We start from the raw sequence: 22,500 nt of genomic DNA, 5'->3' as shown, positions 1-22,500 counted from the left end.
CTCGGACAAACACAGAGCACGCTGACTAGAATAAATGGCAGCCGTCACTGTCAAAGTTATATCCCAAGACGCTCTTCACACCTTTTTGAGGCCTGATATCGTCTAGAAGCCATCAGAAAGTACTTCACTATGCCATGGAGGGCGATGTAAAACATTTAAAGCTATCGATAAAAATAAATGAGATAGGTGCATGGAAACGGCTTTAGCCAATCAAACCAAACATGCACTTTTATCGAAGGAAGACAAAAGACAGAAGATAACCAGTGGGGATAACAGGCGACTGACATCCAGAATTTACATTGTATTCACTTAGAGTAACCTCTCCGTGAATTATATAGATGCCGAATTGAAGAGTGGCGCCTGGCAATCTATTTTATGTAGGCCTACCTCTGTATAATCAAGAAACTTGAAATGAATAGTGTCGATGTTTTTCAATTATAGCGAGACAACAGCACGCACGCATGGGTGTAGCAGATCAGGAGAGACTAATCTGTGAATGAAGAGTCCTCTAATCTGTGAATGAAGAGTCCTCCTCTAATCTGTGAGTGAAGAGTCATCTAATCTGTGAGTGAAGAATCCTCCTCTAATCTGTGAATGAAGAATCCTCTAATCTGTGAGTGAAGAATCCTCTAATCTGTGAGTGAAGAATCCTCCTCTAATCTGTGAGTGAAGAATCCTCTAATCTGTGAGTGAAGAATCCTCCTCTAATCTGTGAATGAAGAGTCATCTAATCTGTGAGTGAAGAGTCCTCCTCTAATCTGTGAATGAAGAGTCATCTAATCTGTGAATGAAGAATCCTCTAATCTGTGAATGAAGAATCCTCTAATCTGTGAGTGAAGAATCCTCTAATCTGTGAATGAAGAATCCTCTAATCTGTGAGTGAAGAATCCTCTAATCTGTGAATGAAGAGTCATCTAATCTGTGAGTGAAGAATCCTCTAATCTGTGAATGAAGAATCCTCTAATCTGTGAGTGAAGAATCCTCTAATCTGTGAGTGAAGAATCCTCTAATCTGTGAGTGAAGAATCCTCTAATCTGTGAATGAAGAGTCATCTAATCTGTGAGTGAAGAATCCTCTAATCTGTGAGTGAAGAATCCTCTAATCTGTGAATGAAGAATCCTCTAATCTGTGAATGAAGAATCCTCTAATCTGTGAGTGAAGAATCCTCTAATCTGTGAATGAAGAGTCATCTAATCTGTGAGTGAAGAATCCTCCTCTAATCTGTGAAGAGTCCTCCTCTAATCTGTGAATGAAGAGTCCTCCTGGTTTTGTTGACCTACCGCAGTTTTCCTCGTCAGTGTTGTCGCCGCAGTCGTCGACTCCATCACACTGCCAGAACTTCGGTTTACAGCGTCCGTTCTTACACCTCATCTGAGTCACCTCACACCCTGCACACACACGCACACACACACACACACACACACACACACACACACACACACACACACACACACACACACACACACACACACACACACACACACACACACACACACACACACACACACACACACACGCACACGCAAACACAACAAACATAACTAACACCATACAGGACAGTATAGGTAAAACAAAAGAAAGAATAAAAAGAAACAAATGCACATGTGTGGATAGGTCCCACAATCACCTAGCTCGAGTTTAAAGAGCATTTGTATAAGACAAGTATAAGTATAAGACATCTTCTACAAATTAAAAGCAAAAGAAGGAACATTAAGATATCTAGACAAAGGTGCACGTGTACGCACACACACACACACACACACACACACACACACACACACACACACACACACACACACACACACACACACACAGGTGACGTCAGGTGTCGGGTTTACTGACTGAAGTCCTGTCTGGGTATATATGTCTGGGTTTTACTCACGGCAGTTGTCCTCGTCGCTGCTGTCTCCACAGTCGTTCCAGCCGTCGCACTGCAGCGTGCTGTTGATGCACATGTTGTTGGTGCATTGGAACCTTCCTGGGCAAGCTGCTCAATAACATGGACCAGTCAGCAAGCATTCACAAAGCCAGGCTTAACGTGTCAAGATTGAAACAAAAGCCAGACTCTTAATGTGTCAGGAGTGAAACTAAAGACAGGCTTAACGTGTCAGGAGTGAAACTAAAGCCAGGCTTAACGTGTCAGGAGTGAAACTAAAGCCAGGCTTAACGTATCAGGATTGAAACTAAAGCCAGGCTTAACGTATCAGGATTGAAACTAAAGACAGGCTTAACGTGTCAGGATTGAAACTAAAGACAGGCTCAACGTATCAGGAGTGAAACTAAAGACAGGCTTAACGTGTCAGGATTGAAACTAAAGACAGGCTCAACGTGTCAGGAGTGAAACTAAAGCCAGGCCTAACATGTCAGTAGTGAAACTAAAGCCAGGCTTCACGTGTCAGGAGTGAAACTAAAGCCAGGCTTAACGTGTCAGGATTGAAACTAAAGACAGGCTCAACGTGTCAGGAGTGAAACTAAAGCCAGGCCTAACATGTCAGTAGTGAAACTAAAGCCAGGCTTAACGTATCAGGATTGAAACTAAAGCCAGGCTCAACGTGTCAGGAGTGAAACTAAAGCCAGGCCTAACATGTCAGTAGTGAAACTAAAGCCAGGCTTCACGTGTCAGGAGTGAAACTAAAGCCAGGCTTAACGTGTCAGGATTGAAACTAAAGCCAGGCTCAACGTGTCAGGAGTGAAACTAAAGCCAGGCCTAACATGTCAGGAGTGAAACTAAAGCCAGGCCTAACATGTCAGGAGTGAAACTAAAGCCAGGCTCAACGTGTCAGGAGTGAAACTAAAGCCAGGCTTAACGTGTCAGGAGTGAAACTAAAGCCAGGCCTAACATGTCAGGAGTGAAACTAAAGCCAGGCCTAACATGTCAGGAGTGAAACTAAAGCCAGGCCTAACATGTCAGGAGTGAAACTAAAGCCAGGCTTAAAGGGATACGCCAACATTTTGGGAGATTCGCCTATTTGCCGCATCACAGACACTAAATGGATAATGTAGATGCCTTTATCGTCACTGTGCGTTCTCTCCAAAGAGCGCTACAGCCCTCGCTGCTACTAGCTTATCGCTACAATGGTAGTGAACGGTACAGCTGCCTACTCCAGTTCAGTCACCAAAAATACACATTGCAACAGTGCCAGAAACACTCACATGCACATGTTGTGACTCATGTACCGGTACTCACCACACATCACTATCATATAATAAACACTCACATGCACATGTTGTGACTCATGTACTCACCACACATCACTATCATATAATAAACACTCACATGCACATGTTGTGACTCATGTACTCACCACGCGATGAAATAATAATCCACAGTTACTGGGAACGGCCATTTTCTAAGTAAATCCACACACCGAGACCTAACAAAGATTAACCAAACTAACCAAGAGTAGCCTAACTGAAGTTACTTCCTCGCTGAGGCGCTGTAAACAGCGCATGCGCTGTACACAGGCGTATCCCTTTAACGTGTCAGGAGTGAAACTAAAGCCAGGCTTAAGGTGTCAGTTGTGAAACTAAACTTTCCCTAAAGTTTTGTCAAAATCAAGGATGAATGAAAATGAAGGAGCAATGACAAACTAAATATCTGACTTACTGTCCTTGGCTCAGATTTGAGACACTGGCAGACGTTTGTCTTAAGGCAACAGTTCAAACATTTAAAACACAATCACAGTCCCACATTATTCCAACTGAATGTATAAGAAGTTTGAATAAAATTAAACAGTTGCATGATTTGTTATGGAAACAAATCTATGGAATGATTAAAAATCAGGCGTACGGTCAGTCGGGATGAAGGCTTCAAACTCGGCAGTGAAGCCTTGGTCGACGTAGGACGAGTCGGAGGTGAATTTGGCGGTGATCTTGTTGCTTCGGCTGGTGACGACGGTGACGTCCGGCTTCCCGCCACACAGTCTGCAACACACGTTCAAGCTTTGTGTTAATGCCCATATCTATTTATTTATTGATTTGTTTATTGTACCTTTATTTTTACTCTGAAGTCTCATTCAGAACACGTCTCTGACAAGAGGCAACAACAACAACAACAACTTTGGCTCCCTATTAGAGCTCAACAGTCATGTGACATGTCTTGCCCCAGAAGTGAATTCCTCATTTATTTTCTCCACAGACATTTAGAAAAATCCTTATATAACAAGTTTTAAGGCTTGAACCAAGTCAACCAGCCTTCCAGAGAATTGTGAGTCACCATAAAACATTTCACTTTCAGCAACAACAAAAAGAAAAAAGAATAGCAACCGATTTGCAGATGACCGACCTTTGTCCGTTGACCTCGACTCGATCCTTCGAACACTGGCTGCTGTCCTGTCCCGGCTCAGACAGTGAGAACTTGGTGAACTGAACCTTTACAAAGTTTCCTTTGGGGACCTGACAGAGACAGAGGGTGAGGAAAAACACAATCATAAAATCCTAAACAAAATAAAGATTCTTTTAAAATCAATATATTGTTAAAGACAGTAGATGATTGCTGACAAGAGAACGAAGCACATTCAAATATTCAAATTCTGAGTGTTTTAAAAGTAAAAAAAATGTTTATCTGTTAAAGCAACTATGAGCAACATTTTCACTTGTTATGAAACGGTCTACATTTAATAGTGATGCCTCACATCTTACCTATAATAGCAGAGGTTGACGCGTGTTTTATTGCGGGACTTATCAGCGTTCCTCTTGGCTTGTCTTTGTTGGTCGCTAAGCTTCCTTTTTTTTCTTTGCACCGGCCACGTAATCATGACCTGCCAGTTCGGCCATAACCACAAAATTACAAAAAGATAAATAACGTGTTTCCAACCAAACTGTTAGAATATAACGAGAGATGTTCACGAGAGTAGAAAGCCCCTGGCAGTAGCGAGGAAAGACGTTTTGTTTTTGTTTATGGTCTGTTGCCAGGCAGAGCGAAACAGGCTGCCGTAAACCGTTTCGTTTCACTTCCACGTCTTTCCGTCCCGGGTTGAGACTCTATAAACAACAAGATAGCAATCGCCGATTCACTCGGCTTTGGTCTCATCTGCTGTTATAGGTAAGATGTGAGGCATCACTATTAAATTTAGACTGTTTCATAACAAGTGAAAATGTTGCTTGTAGTTGCTTTAATGGTTGGTACAATGATCTTTGTCTTTGCTGAAGCTGAGCTGAACAATTATATATATAATTGTTATTATTATTATTATATAATCATTATAATATGTTATAATAAATACAAATAAAATAAATAAATAATAAATAAATAATAAATAATAAAATATATATATATACTGTATATATATATATATGTATATGAAGAGTTAATTTGCAAAAACAGGTATCTCCGTTTGTATTTGTTATGACTTTAAATTATATATTTAAGCAATATAGCATGAGAGCAAGTGTGTTGTGGCAAATATATTCCGCTGATCAGCTGTTATCCCACGAGGCCGCACGGTTTCCAAGTATGATAATATAAATATAATAATACTATAAGTCCGACTGGCATGGTATTCTGATAGAGTCAGTTGAAACACTACTGTAAGGCGGGACCTCTAGCAAGAAGATAGACGTGCGGGTGATTTGATTGGATCGTTCTGGAGACTGAAGTTGACATTGGCCAATCCTGGCGCTTGCTGAGAAGCTGAGAGCTTTCTGGAAAGCCGACAGGCAGGCAGCTCGAGCGCAGCGCTGCATTCTCAGCGCTTGCTGAGAAGCTGAGTGCTTTCTGCAAAGCCCGACACCAACTAACGTTACGGGGTTAAATGCGGGGTTAAATGCGGGGTTAACAGCCTTCTTTTAGCAAAGAAGACATTAGCCCGCATCTATTCTTGTACAAAACATAATTTTCTGCGAAGTATTAGTAAAGTTATAAGCGAAGATCGATTCACAAGGATCTGACAGCTGTCTCCGCCATTTGTTTTTTTTGAGGTAACCAAAGGCTTTTAGTAAGAGAGTTGCCATGGCAACCAATAACCCATGGCCATGGGTTATTGGAGTGGGTTATTGGATTTATACAATGGCTGTGAACCAATCAGATTGCTTGATTTGAGAGAGCCGTTTTATAAATATATATATATATTGCTGTATTTATATTGTAATTAGTATATTTTCGATACATTTTTATTATCAATTATAACTAAAACATATTTATCTGATCAATTTCACATAAATCACCTCAAATCAAACAGGTGATGTTTAAACAATGTTAAAGCTCTTAAAAATAGTATAACAAGAAGAACTCGTGTCAAATAAATCGCAGTTTAAATCACAATTGACACGATTTTATCATTGATCAGAATTAGATCGATGTCTTTCAGCCCTAAAATCGACAGTGCATCCCATTAGTCTAGCTTGTAGCACAGCAGAGAATGGGTATTACAGTAGGTGGAAAGTGTCAGGATGGAAGCAGACAGAATGTTTACCTGGATCTTCCAGACACACGTGGTTTAGAGGGTCAGGAAGCAGACAGAATGTTTACCTGGATCTTCCAGACACACGTGGTTTTGGGAGGATAGTTGGAGGGGAAGAAAGGTGATGAGAAGGAGCCTTTGAGTCCCGACAGTTCCCCCCCACACTCTGGACAGGACACACAGTTCACAGTCACGTTAGGCTTTTAGCACACATGTGAAGTGATCAGAGGAAATACGAGCCAGAATGATCTTTTTAACCACCATACGTACACTGATCAGGAAGTTAATTCATAGAATGGAAACAAAAACACAATTATGTATTGATAAAAAAAAAAAAAAAAAAAAAAACTTTTGTTCAACCCCAAAACATATAGGCATTTAGAGCAACTTAGAATAAGTAACAGTGAGTTGAATAAGCTTCAATTATTAGCATCCAGACAATAGATAACAAAATAACAAAATAATCTTGCAAACAAAAAACTAAACTAAACAAAAAAATGTAGTCAGTTCTGTTTTTAAAATCTGCCACTGGAATCTACGACTACTACTACTAATAAATATAATTAATCATCATAAAAATAAATTAATCTCATGTCCAATGCAGTTTTTTGTAGTGTAAATAGCAGATCACTCAGCTAGAATCAAGATCAGTATTTTAACCTTCTGTATTTCTTAATATCTGTTTTTGTGTTTATGTTTACAATGTTTAAAATATAAGAAAATAATACTATATTAAATGTTATGGTGGTGATTTCTTTTTTCTTTTTTGCAAGACCCTGATGTTCAGAGAATTGACAATCTCGGAAGCCATCGTCTATCAGTGCCATGACGGGGAACGTACTGTGAGGTCAGGGGGAGCTGATCAGTGTGATGACGGGGAACGTACTGTGAGGTCAGGGGGAGCTGATCAGTGTGATGAAGGGGAACGTACTGTGAGGTCAGGGGGAACTGATCAGTGTGATGAAGGGGAACGTACTGTGAGGTCAGGGGGAACTGATCAGTGTGATGAAGGGGAACGTACTGTGAGGTCAGGGGGAGCTGATCAGTGTGATGAAGGGGAACGTACTGTGAGGTCAGGGGGAGCTGATCAGTGTGATGAAGGGGAATGTACTGTGAGGTCAGGGGGAACTGATCAGTGTGATGAAGGGGAACGTACTGTGAGGTCAGGGGAACTGATCAGTGTGATGAAGGGGAACGTACTGTGAGGTCAGGGGGAGCTGATCAGTGTGATGAAGGGGAACGTACTGTGAGGTCAGGGGGAACTGATCAGTGTGATGAAGGGGAACGTACTGTGAGGTCAGGGGAACTGATCAGTGTGATGAAGGGGAACGTACTGTGAGGTCAGGGGGAGCTGATCAGTGTGATGAAGGGGAACGTACTGTGAGGTCAGGGGGAACTGATCAGTGTGATGAAGGGGAACGTACTGTGAGGTCAGGGGAACTGATCAGTGTGATGAAGGGGAACGTACTGTGAGGTCAGGGGGAGCTGATCAGTGTGATGAAGGGGAACGTACTGTGAGGTCAGGGGGAACTGATCAGTGTGATGAAGGGGAACGTACTGTGAGGTCAGGGGAACTGATCAGTGTGATGAAGGGGAACGTACTGTGAGGTCAGGGGAAGCTGATCAGTGTGATGAAGGGGAACGTACTGTGAGGTCAGGGGGAACTGATCAGTGTGATGAAGGGGAATGTACTGTGAGGTCAGGGGGAACTGATCAGTGTGATGAAGGGGAATGTACTGTGAGGTCAGGGGAACTGATCAGTGTGATGAAGGGGAACGTACTGTGAGGTCAGGGGGAGCTGATCAGTGTGATGAAGGGGAACGTACTGTGAGGTCAGGGGGAACTGATCAGTGTGATGAAGGGGAACGTACTGTGAGGTCAGGGGAACTGATCAGTGTGATGAAGGGGAACGTACTGTGAGGTCAGGGGGAGCTGATCAGTGTGATGAAGGGGAACGTACTGTGAGGTCAGGGGGAACTGATCAGTGATCAGTGTGATGACGGGGAACGTACTGTGAGGTCAGGGGGAGCTGATCAGTGTGATGAAGGGGAACGTACTGTGAGGTCAGGGGGAACTGATCAGTGTGATGAAGGGGAATGTACTGTGAGGTCAGGGGGAACTGATCAGTGTGATGACGGGGAACGTACTGTGAGGTCAGGGGGAACTGATCAGTGTGATGAAGGGGAACGTACTGTGAGGTCAGGGGGAGCTGATCAGTGTGATGAAGGGGAACGTACTGTGAGGTCAGGGGGAGCTGATCAGTATGATGAAGGGGAACGTACTGTGAGATCAGGGGGAGCTGATCAGTGTGATGAAGGGGAATGTACTGTGAGGTCAGGGGGAGCTGATCAGTGTGATGAAGGGGAACGTACTGTGAGGTCAGGGGGAACTGATCAGTGTGATGAAGGGGAACGTACTGTGAGGTCAGGGGGAACTGATCAGTGTGATGAAGGGGAACGTACTGTGAGGTCAGGGGGAACTGATCAGTGTGATGAAGGGGAATGTACTGTGAGGTCAGGGGGAGCTGATCAGTGTGATGAAGGGGAACGTACTGTGAGGTCAGGGGGAACTGATCAGTGTGATGAAGGGGAACGTACTGTGAGGTCAGGGGGAGCTGATCAGTGTGATGAAGGGGAACGTACTGTGAGGTCAGGGGGAACTGATCAGTGTGATGAAGGGGAACGTACTGTGAGGTCAGGGGGAGCTGATCAGTGTGATGAAGGGGAACGTACTGTGAGGTCAGGGGGAACTGATCAGTGTGATGAAGGGGAATGTACTGTGAGGTCAGGGGGAGCTGATCAGTGTGATGATGGGCAACATACTGTGAGGTCAGGGGGAGCTGATCAGTGTGATGACGGGGAACGTACTGTGAGGTCAGGGGGAACTGATCAGTGTGATGAAGGGGAACGTACTGTGAGGTCAGGGGGAGCTGATCAGTGTGATGAAGGGGAACGTACTGTGAGGTCAGGGGGAACTGATCAGTGTGATGAAGGGGAATGTACTGTGAGGTCAGGGGGAGCTGATCAGTGTGATGAAGGGGAACGTACTGTGAGGTCAGGGGGAGCTGATCAGTGTGATGAAGGGGAACGTACTGTGAGGTCAGGGGGAACTGATCAGTGTGATGAAGGGGAACATACTGTGAGGTCAGGGGGAGCTGATCAGTGTGATGAAGGGGAACGTACTGTGAGGTCAGGGGGAGCTGATCAGTGTGATGAAGGGGAACGTACTGTGAGGTCAGGGGGAGCTGGCTGTAGCTGGCCCTGAAGCCAGGACACCTTGGCTCCCTACAACACACCTGTATGCCGCATGTCTCAAAGTTGGTAAAAAAAAATAAGGCAGGATATCTGGTCAACATAAGGCGGGATATCCTGTGAAAATAAGGCGGGTATCCAGTCACCTGCCTCGGTTATGTTTCCGAGTGTCGTGATTGGTTAAATACCATCGAACTTCCTTTTGGTCTGAATCATATATTTTTCTTTTGAAGATGACAACTTCCTCTGTCCAAATGTTAATGGGGTAAAGTACATACTTTCTCTGGAGCATTCAGAGAATGTGGAAGAGAGACTGGATGGAGAGATGAAGGGGGGCAACAGATTTTCCAACCACAGATTTAGCTACTATTTGCAAAGTTCACATGTAGCTTTAGCTAACTGCTACCTGCTAACTTTGCCAAATCTTGCGAGAGTGCTTTGCTGAGATAGAGACAGTCTCAAACAAAGTTAATTTTCTTCTGATCTGTCTGTCTGAAAAATGCAATCTTAGTGTTAGAATGTTCCGAAGATATGGCTTGTGGAAAATTGGTCAAAAGTTTTACTTTGCTGACTATGGAGCGAAAGAATCACTCATACTCTGTGCTCACGTTCAGTTCTCCCATTGACTCCAACAGACTCAGGACCTGCTGCTAGTCTCCTAAAGGGGTGTGGCAGTGACTCCAACAGACTCAGGACCTGCTGCTAGTCTCCTAAAGGGGTGTGGCAGTGACTCCAACAGACTCAGGACCTGCTGCTAGTCTCCTAAAGGGGTGTGGCAGTGACTCCAACAGACTCAGGACCTGCTGCTAGTCTCCTAAAGGGGTGTGGCAGTGGCAAACCCCACATGACACAGATACAGGAAGTGTGTAGCCGTTTTGGCTGTGAATAAAGTGTCTCTGACATACTGTGAGCGGTGTGAGGGACCTGGCTGTAGCTGGCTCTGAAGCCGGGGTAGTTCTTCTCCTGGCTGGTGACCAGCGTCAGTAGCAGGACGTTCCCCGATGACACGAAGGACAGCGGGTCGTGGGAGTATCCACACTTCCTGTGGAGAGACAAGAGAAGCTGGCTCTTAACTGTTCGCTGGGATTAATCTGACACCACCTGACTGCAGGGTGAGAATGCCACCCTCCACTCACGTAGGACGGGCCGTACGGCCATATGATTTCCACCAGACAGAAAATACGGACAGAATCATGGAATTTGGTATAAAAATGGAATCAAGTGCAAAACATGGAATATTGCAGAAATGTCCATAATGTGGCTGAAATTGATCAAAAGTAGGCCTTAACTATCAAAATCAAAAGTAGACTTAATTATTGTAGGAACCTAAATGATTTCATCTATAATATGCCTAGAGAAATGATTCAGTCTTCGATTGGGGTGTTTTGAGACGGGCGTCGGTCTTGCCCTTACCCTGACGTCACCTCAGAACTTGTTTTGAGAAACATGTTGAAGAGGCTGTCTGAGAGAGCCAAGTCATCAACAAAAAAGAAAAAAACAAAAATCGATCCTAACCCCTAAATTAAAAATAAAATGAATTTGGGGGTGGGGGGATAAAAACTGAATTTGGAAAACATTAAGATGGATTTCATATGGCCCTCCACATAGCTTTGAAAAAGTAAGGCATCATGGGTTGTTAAGGGACTTATTCACGGGTTGATTCGTTAGCTAATGGGGATCCTAATCAACTAATAAATTAGTATACCATGTAAACACTGAGGTTCAAATCCTACCCAGGACCTTTGTCAACAAGTAGAACTGCTGGAAGAGTTAACACAGCAAAGAAGCTTATCTCTCTCTCGCTCTCTCTCACTCTGTCAGGACGCGGTGCTCTAGCGGTGCGAGCGAGTCGTAGATTTTGACGAAGTCTTCCTGGCAGTCGTTCTCCAGGTGGAAGGTGTCAAAGTCCAGGCGGACACGGTGGCCCGGTTCTGCGCGCAGCCTCCACTGCAGGTAGGCGTTGGGCGGGTAGGGCGAGGGGAAGTCCGGAGACTCCAGCGTCCCCGCTTTACGCACGTTGACAGAGAAGGACTTCCTGGCTGAGAACAGAAGGGGAACAACACTGAGAGAGCTGCCGGGTTCCATCACCAGGGTTCCCACATCGTTGCACTGATGAAATTACTCAACTTTTCCATGACTTCTCCATCCCCCGGCCTTTGCAAGCTCCCAAGGCCACATTTCAATGAGACTGTATTTAGAAAGTAATCATCAAACCATCAGCAACATTCATGTTAAAGGGGGACTGACCCCCCCAGATTTCTTGCAAAACGGTATGCTACTTGATTTGAAAACTCTGCAGGCAAGATGGCTGCCTATACTCCCTTCTTTAGCTGGCAGAATTCCTCCCCCATAAACTATCATAACTTGGCCAATAAGTATGTAACATACAAAATAAAACAAACGGTAATGTCTTCATTTGATGTAGAATGCAGACCCACTCGCTTTGCGCCAGAACACAATCGATTTGGGGGTGGAACACACCAGGATTGGCCAACGCCAACGCCAGTGCCCAGAACTGTCAAATCAAATCATCGACAGAGACGCTATGGCCCGCCTCCCAGTATTTTCAACGATAAATGATCAATATAGCCACGTTATAAACAACAAACTAACGCTGGTGATCCGTATGGAAACAGTGTTACTCGAAATGGTTAAAAGTTCTATCAATTTGGTCATTCAGTGGCGTTTTACTGCCATGTAACATAACTAACTAGCGGCTAATATTAGCCACAGTAGGCAATTACCCATGGATGCATTGCTCTTAAAGGGCTCGCACCGTGTGGACTACAGTAATAATCAATGAATGGGGCACGCGCAAATACCACCGTGACGTCGCGATGTACCAAATCTCCCATTCATTTGAGGGCACAAGAAAAAGCAGGTTTAAACCCATAGAGGGCACTTATGCTGCTGAAAATAATACAAATGGTACAATGGTAACAGTTTGGTCTCAAATGTGGAAATTTTGACCAGAATTCTTCACACACCACCCCAAAAGTCATATATATTGGTTAAAAGTTGGAAAAAAAGTGTTTTGGGGATAAGTTACACTTTAAGTATTTGTTTGTGTTTCACTTTAGATACACCCTAAAGCAGGGCTGTCAAACTCATTTTAGTTCACGGGCCACATGTAATCCAATTTGGTCTGAAGTGGGCCAGACAAAGAAAATCAATAACCTATAAATGACAAAACCTCAAAATGTTCCTGTTTCTTTTAGTGTAAAGAATGACAGGTACAGTAGCCTACAGGTTTTCACATAGGGCTATCTCAGCTACCATCAAACAATTGATCAAAACGGTCTGTAACTGTGCATTACAACTGACGCCAACTGTGCAATTCTCTATAGTCAAGGGTAATGAAAATAGTTGACCATTTAGTGACTATGTATACATGCACACAATATTCCGGTTTTTGCCCATATTCGGAAAATGACAATATTCCGACTAATTGAATAATCCACTAATATTCCCGTTTACATGCAGCCGTAGCTCGCCCTCCCCGACACGTGAGGGAGGGGGGGAGAGAGAGAGATACAGGTGGGTTGGAGTTTTTCTGTTGAGAATAAACAGAGCAGCGCTATTCTTACCAGCATCACTTGGTCCATTTCAGGAGCTTGCTGCTGGAAAGTTTGGCGTTGCGATATTTGTACGTCTAAGTCTTTCATAAAAAGTAGGCTAGAAGCCTACATTATTACCTCGCAGGCTCGAAAGCATTTTGGACTTCTGTGGGCACCACTCTCTCTTTAAATATATCTCTCTTTAAATCGATGTTTCTCATCTCCTCCTGATCAGAAATGTGGGCTTTTCTTTTTGCATGCCAGAGATGATGGATTATATGATTACCGTATATCGCCTCTTCTAGTGCTTTCTAGCACACATCAGCTGACCGCAAACAGGCTACATGCGTCGCAAACTGCAGTAAAAACCCTGATTGAGACGCATATTCCGAATGCGCTGTATACATGATCAAAGAATCCTCCTAAAACCCGAATAATACTGGAATAACCCACGTCTTAATCGGAAAATGCTAAATTCGGAAAAAGGCCAACTGGAATATGCTGTTTACATGACCCTTATCAAATTCAGAATATTGTAATTTTCCGAATAATAGTGGAATATTGTGTGCCAGTTCTGGCCCCCGGGCCGTATGTTTGATACCCCTGCCCTAAAGTCATGTTTTAAAGCTGGAGTGCGTAACTTTTTCATATAATGAACGTCCATTACATTCAAGCCCTTGCCAAAAGAGTTCCCACAATAACCATCAGCAGCAGATAACTCGCTCTGTATTCCACAGTAGACCAGAGTTTTCAATCTGTCGTCATCCGGCGACGATCCCGTGCTGGCCTGGAGACTTCCGCAAGGCCTATCCTGCTCATCTCCTGCTAGCCTTCTGCTAACTTGAATGGGGATACATAATTCAGTCGTGTGGCACTTCTAGACTTTCCTAATTTGATCGGACCGAATGGATCAAATTCTGAAGTGAAATGAGTCATTTGGTGCTGGCTGCGTAAAGCTCAAAACTATTTATCCACTATTTTACAGCCCCGATGAGTCATCTACAGCAGTGGTTCTCAAATGGGGGTCCGCGGACCCCCAGGGGTCCGTGGCACTTTGCCAGGGGGTCCGCGAAAAGTTTGCAAGTAAAAATTTTTTTTTTTTTTTTTTTTTTTATTAAAAAATAAAATGCTACATGTTACTTATTCCTTCTCAAACTACTTCCTACATGGTGCTAGTCTATCAAAATATCTTGGCTGTCATTGATTGTGTTGCATAGTGGTTTTCTGTACTGTTGACAAATTGTGATATTGTAAGTCGCTTTGGACAAAACAAAAGTGTCTGTTAAATGACGTAATGTAAATGTAATGTAATAAAAAAATATATATATATTTTTTTTATATATATATCTTTTTGGCCAAAAGATATGGCATATTCATCTGATGCATCCGTCAGATTCCAGCCCTCACACCGCTCCCTAGATTCACCCCTCCACTAGTGCTGGATGCCTCGCCCCTCCACCACTACATGTAGTCAATAGTCGCGCGTCCCATTCGAGACTTTTTTCGTCCCTGGCACCGACATGGTGGAACGAACTCCCTCCCTCGGTCAAAAAAAAATATATTTTTTTTTGCAAAATCTTCATAGTTCAATGAAAATAGTTTATGCTTTAAATCTAAAATGGTTCATGGATTACATTCTAATAACAAACCTATCAAATTAAAAGTCAAGCACGTTACCGTGGAAACAATTAAGCTTAGGCCAAAATCACAAATCAGAATGAGGGGGTCCCCGGTATATTTTCTATCTTGTAAGGGGTCCTTGGCTGAAAAACATTTGAGAACCTCTGATCTACAGTGTAGCCTAGACAAATGCTGCATTGACGTGCTGCTCAGAGGGTCCAATTTCCTGAGTTGGGAAGTCGTTCTTCCTCAGTGTGTTCATGAGCTTTTAAAGGATACTTTCTTTTTTTCCAACCTGGAGCCTATTTTCCACACTGTATGTAAGGGACTCGTCATCGTGACATCATTTTTTCAAATTGGTTGAGTTCTCACCAAGATAGCCTTGTTTACAGCTCGAGCAACATCATCAAACAACTACCAGTGTGAGGGAACATTCACACCCAAAGTGTTTTTGGAGCTGCCAGCGTCTTTCTGCAATTCATTCTCTATGTAAGGACGCGCTAAACGTGCTCCTCTTTTAATGAACGCACCTGGCGTTTCAGCGCTGGTGGCGTCTGTTGTTTTTGGAGGAGCGCTGTGGGCGTTTTAAAGCTGAAAAAAGTTGAACATTAGAGGAAAAGCGCCCTGCTCGTCTTTTCCACTTCTCCTCCATTTATCCTCCCGAGGTATCCTCAACCTCCGCTGCTGCCAGAATTGGCAATAATCTGGCTTTCATGTTGACAGTGAACAACATCAAACAGACAAAACTAGCTGGCTACCGTCCGTGTGGTCGTTGTGTGCTCAACTCTAGTGCGCGCGACTGCAGGGGTAAATAAAACAAAGCCAAAAAAAATGCTCCGTGTGCTGTGTTTTGTGCACAATGGAAGCACTCTCAACATGATTTTCATAGCGTTCTGACTGAAAAAAAACGCTTTTGGTGTGAATGTCCCCTAACCCAGTCGGGCAATTTCGCAGCGTCATTCCACGTTCGCTAAAGCTGCGTTCACACCGACCTATTAAAGTTTTTCGCTGGCATCGAGTTTACATACAAAGTAAATGCAAACGAGCGATTGGGAGAAAAATCGCTGGGCGTCCGAGCGACAGAGACAGAGCGATAGGGAGAAAATACACTCGTCGCCCGAGATGAAATATCCCAACTCGAGCGAAATTATGCTGGCATCAGTCGCTCGCTGTTCAACGCTGATTGGCTGCCATCTGAGAGTGAGTCAAGGATCACACTGGCTTGGAACAAACCGCTGGTTTATTGTGTGGCAACAAACCGCATTGACAGCTGATTGACAGGCTGACAGCTGACATGAAGTGAAGTCTGTACTACCATAATAGAGCTCGCATTAGGAGCACGCTGATAGGCTTAGCTTGTAAACAACTACGGTGGCTCGTAGTGGACAAACATCATGACATTGCGTAATGTTATAGCCCCCAGATGTCCGTCAATTATTGTGCCTATTGATGAGCGATTTAAACAGAGTGACAGAGCGATTCTAAAGGGTTCAGTCGAGCGACAGAGAGAAAAATAAATATCTCGGTGTGAACACAGCTTAAAACTGCTTGTTTTGCCACTGGGAGACTCAGACTGTCTTAATAGTGTCTGGCAACATGGAAACGACTCTATACATGAATATTGTTATATTGGGTTTACTGTCAGACAGAGAAAATTGGCGTATGAACAGGCGAGGATAGAGAGAGAGGAGCAGGCAGAGGGGCAGCCAGTAAGACAGGGAAGCTTGTGTTGTGTCAACACAGAGGATTTCCCCTCTCATATAACAGCATTGTGCTGGAGACAATTCTGCTCCTCTCTCTCTCTCTCTCTCTCTCTCTCTCTCCTCGCCTGTTCATACGCCAATTTTCTCTGTCTGACAGTAAACCCCATATAACAATATTCATGTATAGCGTATAGAGAAAATGAATGGGGAAACTCACTTCCGGGGCAAGAAATGTCAAGTGAATGTTGAGCTCTATACCCTCAATCCGGCTTCCCACCCGCAGACACAGCCAATTGTGCCTGTATGGACGCCCCACCAAGCTGGAGGTAACAAAAGGACGCACACCTGCGACCCTGGTGCTGGTAGGCAGAGAATCTACCGCTATTCACCTCATTCCTGGACCTACATTTCCCATGATTCTCAGTGGTTGCCGGTTGTCGACTTCCTGTTTACATTTTTTTCACTTGCAAGGAGGTGCGCGCCGCTGTCAAACAGTGGAAACGTTTGGCTTATTTGATCCGAAATGGCTAAAAATAGTAACGTTGTGTGGTTGCATAGCGGCGATATTTTACAAAAACGAGGTGAATGTCAATTCACTGGTACTGTATGGGCTTATTCGAGTCGAAATGGCTAAACATAGTACTGTATGTGGTTGCATAGCGGCCGCTTTTGTTTTGAAGGCTAAACATCCAAACTGGAACTCTTATTATTTGGTCATTGAACGTAGCTTTAGCGGTCTCTCTCTTTCAAGATTCAAGATATTGTCACTCCATTGTACAATTAGACACGTGTGAAATTATTGTGCTGGGGGGCTCCATTACAAGACATAGGTAGGTACAAAGTCACAACAATTATTATGATTATTTTCAGTCTCTTTTGCTTTGAACGGTCCTGGGCGGAAACAGGCAGTTGGAAACAGGGAGGGAGGGTGTCATGGAAGCGCCTACGGTCTCACCAGGAAACTCGTGAATACACTACCCGGACGCCCATTCTTTTTTTAAATATTTAACAATAAACCTCAGGGTCATGAGGTTTTGGTCACATTGTGACTGTAAGTGCGTGTGACGTCAACACATGTAGGTATGTGATGCATGATGCTATGGAGCTGCTTCTGTGTGTGCTGGTGTTTTGTTCACTTTGGATAGAGAGAGATGTTGATGTGAATAATTGTTAGAAAGAAAAACTCATCTTTATAGATAGAAAGTATTTGGTACTTACCGACGAAGGTGGTCTTTCTCATACGTAGATCTAAAGCTACCAGGAGAAAAGGGAATCAGGAAGAGGTCTTTGATTATCAAAATTATACAAACTGTTCAGGCGGCATCGTTATGTCAAGAAGATATTCTGTAGGAAGTGATGCGATGTGTGAAAGTGTATCAGGCCTATTCATAGCTTTCAAGGGGCGTTACGTGCTGCCGGGAACGCCCACCTGGCGGTCAAAAAACAAACTTGTTCATTCGCTGCCAGCCAAGTCGACTAGTTTCTCACGCAGTGTTTGTTCAGCCGTTTGTACACACGTCTTTGCAGCCAACATTTCCTCAAAGGTAAGCTCAAGTAACGTTACAATAATGATTAAAATACCCCGTTAACGTTACTTGAGCTTACCTTTGATGAAATGTTGGCGTGTGACGTGTGTACTTTGATGGTGTGTGTGTGTGAGTTTTCTTTCTCCGACGGCATTCTGTAAAAGCACAAGCCAGGCGAAAATGCCGGATACCTGTTGTGCTATCGGTTGCACTAACCGACGAGGAGACACGCCTGGCTTGTGCTTTTACAGAATGCCGTCGGAGAAAGAAAACTCACACACACACACCCACACACACACACACCCACACCAGTCCCCTTACGAGGGAACTGCTTTTTACTGGCAGAGCTGTGCTGCGCGTTTCCAATATGAAGCAGACACTGGAGTCACGGTGCAAAGTGAATCGATTCACCGTGTCAGTATGTCACTAATGAAACAGAGCTGTGCTGCGTTTAAATATTCCTGACTGGAAACTGGAGGAAAAAAGACCGCTTTTTGCTGCGTCTGGTCAGTGCGTCTGGTCAGTGTTCAGCGCCATTGTTGTTTTGAGTTTTGACTGCCAGAAGGGGCGTTCCTTGTACTTACGTAACGCCCCTTGAAAGCTATGAATAGGGCTCAACAGGCATGTGACTTTTCGTGACGTAATTTGCCCATTTTCTCCATAGACATTTCGATGAATCCAAATATAACGAAATATAATAATAATATATAACGACTAAAAATAACAACGGGGAGGGGAAAAAATCGTTCCCCCCCCCCCGTTGTTATTTTTTGTTCTCGCTTAAACAGAGTGTTTTATGGTCACTCAAGATTCTCTGGAAGACTTTTTGGATTTATCGAACGCGGAACTTACTTCCGGGGCAAATTACGTCACGAAAAGTCATGTGCCTGTTGAGCTCTATAGTAGGTGAATTTCTTTTTCTTTCTTAACCACAGCTGGGGAGAGGGGAGGTAATATGCTGAGAAGAAACTCAGATATAGACAGATACATAGCTGAGATCAGAAATTTGTGAATTTTCGAAGTATTTTTCAATTTTTAAAGAATTGAAAATCGTATTTGAAATTGGCAAGGAACCATGGCAAGGTAGGATCAACCAGGTGGAACAGTTCAGTCTACACAGTTGCAAGTTTTTTCTACAAAATTTCTGATTTGGTAGAATCCCCCCCCCCCCCCCCCCCCCCCCCCCCCCCCCCCCGGAAATATTACCCCAGTTGCGGTAGATTAAAATAAAATAAATAAAATAAATAAAATAAATAAAATAAATAAATAAATAAATAAATAAATAAATAAATAATACAATGGCGCTAATAGGGTGTCCCTGAAGTGTTGTCAAACGGACAGTGAGCATTTATACTGGGTTGTGAAAGAAAAGTGCAAATTGGGGCAGCTGTGTCACCGGAAGTGAAGCGGGTTGTCCACTAATCTCATTGGATAAAAGAGGTTGCGATGGTTGTGCCGGCACCCTGCATGCTAGCTTGCTACCATCGGTGTGTGAATGTCCGTGAATGTACCTACTCATTGTAAAGCACTTTGGATAAAAGTGCTATATAAATACAGGTCATCCATACATGTATCAAACGGATGTATTCCAAGCTGTTTGAGTGGCCCCGGCCTGCGTACCTCCAGTCGTGACGTTGTTGACGTGGAGCCCTCCGGGGGATTTGATTGGCCGGATCTTTCGGCCGTGCTGGCTGTCTGCAGGGGGCTCCAGAGAGGCCATGGCTTCGTCCACTGAAGACTCTCTCAGCTGAGGGATGTCAAACTCTGACTGGTAATAAGCCACGACGCTGTCCCCGCCGCCATCGCTGTCCCCGCCGCCATCGCTGTCCCCCTCGCTGCAACGAGGAGAAACACAGCCAAGTGAGACAACCTCCATCCAACTCCCTTTCCTCTCTCCAAGTATGGCAACGTTAAGTTTTGTTTCAAAAGAGGAAAGTTGCCATTTGGAAGAAAAATAGTGTTGCTTACTTACAAAATGATACATAGCACACACAAAATCAGCAACTGATGGTAATTTTTAAAGGAAATATTAAGAAATAGCCTACAGTGTTTCCCCTAGAAAGATTTTCAGGCCTGGAGGGATTTCGAAACGTACCCCGACCGCAACGGTGGGGGCCCTCGCTGGCGACGCTAAACTTTTAGCTAACCTGTTCACATCTATGTTCGCAATGGCATCCCGAGTATCATCATACTATTATGGGATGTGATGCAAACAGTTGCATTATGGGATGTGCGTTTCCCAGGCAACGACACACGTTGACACGTTTTGGAACAGCGCCGCACGCTGGCACAATGCTCCTAAAAGCAAAATGCTTATTGTTTTGAATGATTTGGCATCTTCTATTACTGTCAACACTGTCAACACCAGTATTGTTGTATTGTTATAATATGCCATAAAGGTTTATTGAAATTTTGGGGAGAGCAGAAAAAAAATCTTACAAAAAAATATATATATATATATAAATATATATATATATATATATATATATATATATATATATATATATATATATCCCTATATATAAATATATATATATATATTTTTTTTCCTGGCCTGGCGGGCCCGGGAAACACTACCCTTGTAAGCAAGCTGGATTCTCTCAAACAATACCGCCCCCATCTGGCAATGTCAAGTTAGGGAAACACTGGCCTACTTAAAATAAAGTAAATTATTCTTTATAAAGGAAATTTGGTAACCTAAGGGTCCCTTTCATAGGCTATTTTGTAGCTTTAAGGCTGTTTTCAGACATGGTCCTTGGTTCCTTGGTTCCTTGGTTCGGACCAGACGCGAGAATGATACATTGTTTTGTTTTCAACAGCAAGCGGACCAGAACATATCAAGTGTTTTTCAAGTAAAGCGAGAAGGAAACGTACCTGAAGGCCTGGACTGTGGAGCCCGTGAAGTATCTGGACAGCTCGGAGTTTTTAGCGTAAATCAGTTTCAGCTGAAAGGAGCAAAGAAATTAAATGTTACTGTCTGACCACAGATCAGTGCAGTGCATTAAAGGAGAATTTTGGTTTTTTTTAACCTGGACCCATCTCCTGGCATTAATTATGATTTGGCCACTCACCTAGCGATGTCCGCGGCGTTTCTGGCCGTCCTAGCGTTGTTTTGACATCAATAGCGTCCAAGTCAGTTGTAAAATGGAGCTGACTTGGGGCCAAGTGTGAGCCTGTCTTTCCTGCATCTAAATAGCTATTTTTATTCCCGTTTTCGCCAAATATCATCATAATCTGATCCCTCAAGAACCACCACAGTGATATTTCGCCAAAGGCTGTTTCCTGGAGTCACACAGGGATCAAATTACCTCAAACGTGATCTCGGTCACCAAGTCTCGCGAAGTCCCGCGATACTTTCCTGCCGACTGGCCAAGTACAGGAGGACGCTTTGCGGTGGTGGTTTTAGCGCAACCTATGTGGGGTTTGGCGTAACCTATGTGGGATTCGAAATAACGAAGGTTATGCCAAACCCCACATAGGTTGCGCTAAAACCACCACCGCAAAGCGTCCTCCTGTACTTGGCCAGTCGGCAGGAAAGTATCGCGGGACTTCACGAGACTTGGTGACCGAGATCACGTTTCAGGTAATTTGATCCCTGTGTGACTCCAGGAAACAGCCTTTGGCGAAATATCACTGTGGTGGTTCTTGAGGGATCAGATTATGACGATATTTGGCGAAAACGGGAATAAAAATAGCTATTTAGATGCAGGAAAGACAGGCTCACACTTGGCCCCAAGTCAGCTCCATTTTACAACTGACTTGGACGCTATTGATGTCAAAACAACGGTAGGACGGCCAGAAACGCCGCGGAGATCGCCTGGTGAGTGGCCAAATCATAATTAATGCCAGGAGATGGGTCCAGGTTAAAAAAAAATGAAATTCTCCTTTAACTTATCACCATGACAAAGTTATTACATACCTACTGTATTTTGAAAGGAGAACTTGACTTTTAAAGACTTGTTTATCTATTTTATTTTTTCACTGCAGAATCATCAGAACATCACAATCACCTCCACGAACAGAACCACGGCAGGACCCGAATCCGCCGGCCGCAATGATCATTTTCCCATCTCAGTTTAGATGAAACCACGCCCACTTCCACCCAGTTTAGATGAAACCACGCCCACTTCCACCTGTCCCAGTTTAGATGAAACCACGCCCACTTCCACCTGTCCCAGTTTAGATGAAACCACGCCCACTTCCACCTGTCCCAGTTTAGATGAAACCACGCCCACTTCCACCCGTCCCAGTTTAGCATAGCCGATGTAAAATGAAGACAGATTCAGCAACATGGCTGATTTAGCTGAACGTTTTCAGAAACACATTTTGGCAAATCGTTCGAGTTTCCAGACGAGCCTTTTGTCATAGCTACTTTGCATAGGGAAGTGGGCATGGTTTGATGGAAACTGGCTTGGAGAAACGATAGATGCCTCTCGTGCGAA

At 43.9% G+C, this 22,500-nt stretch overlaps 1 protein-coding gene across 1 annotated transcript in view; it reads right to left on the bottom strand.

Annotated features, from left to right (window-relative positions):
• The window catches only part of LOC310795183 (suppressor of tumorigenicity 14 protein homolog), a 40,557-nt gene that overhangs the window by 12,023 nt on the left and 6,034 nt on the right, over nucleotides 1-22,500 (bottom strand). Inside the window, exons 4-13 of the mRNA XM_083657236.1 lie at nucleotides 20,933-21,003; nucleotides 19,679-19,893; nucleotides 17,751-17,786; nucleotides 11,466-11,691; nucleotides 10,558-10,694; nucleotides 6,470-6,567; nucleotides 4,286-4,395; nucleotides 3,791-3,924; nucleotides 1,883-1,987; nucleotides 1,281-1,388 (exon numbers count right to left, since the gene is read on the bottom strand). Coding sequence (XP_083513362.1) covers nucleotides 1,281-1,388; nucleotides 1,883-1,987; nucleotides 3,791-3,924; nucleotides 4,286-4,395; nucleotides 6,470-6,567; nucleotides 10,558-10,694; nucleotides 11,466-11,691; nucleotides 17,751-17,786; nucleotides 19,679-19,893; nucleotides 20,933-21,003 — 1,240 coding nt within the window. The remainder of the gene's footprint in view (nucleotides 1-1,280; nucleotides 1,389-1,882; nucleotides 1,988-3,790; nucleotides 3,925-4,285; nucleotides 4,396-6,469; nucleotides 6,568-10,557; nucleotides 10,695-11,465; nucleotides 11,692-17,750; nucleotides 17,787-19,678; nucleotides 19,894-20,932; nucleotides 21,004-22,500) is intronic.

Source organism: Poromitra crassiceps (assembly GCF_964638095.1).
Source record: "Poromitra crassiceps genome assembly, chromosome: 20".
Classification (NCBI taxonomy): Eukaryota; Metazoa; Chordata; class Actinopteri; order Beryciformes; family Melamphaidae; genus Poromitra; species Poromitra crassiceps.
Note: the sequence above shows the minus strand (reverse complement) of the source record. Positions and strands in the feature narration are given on the sequence as shown.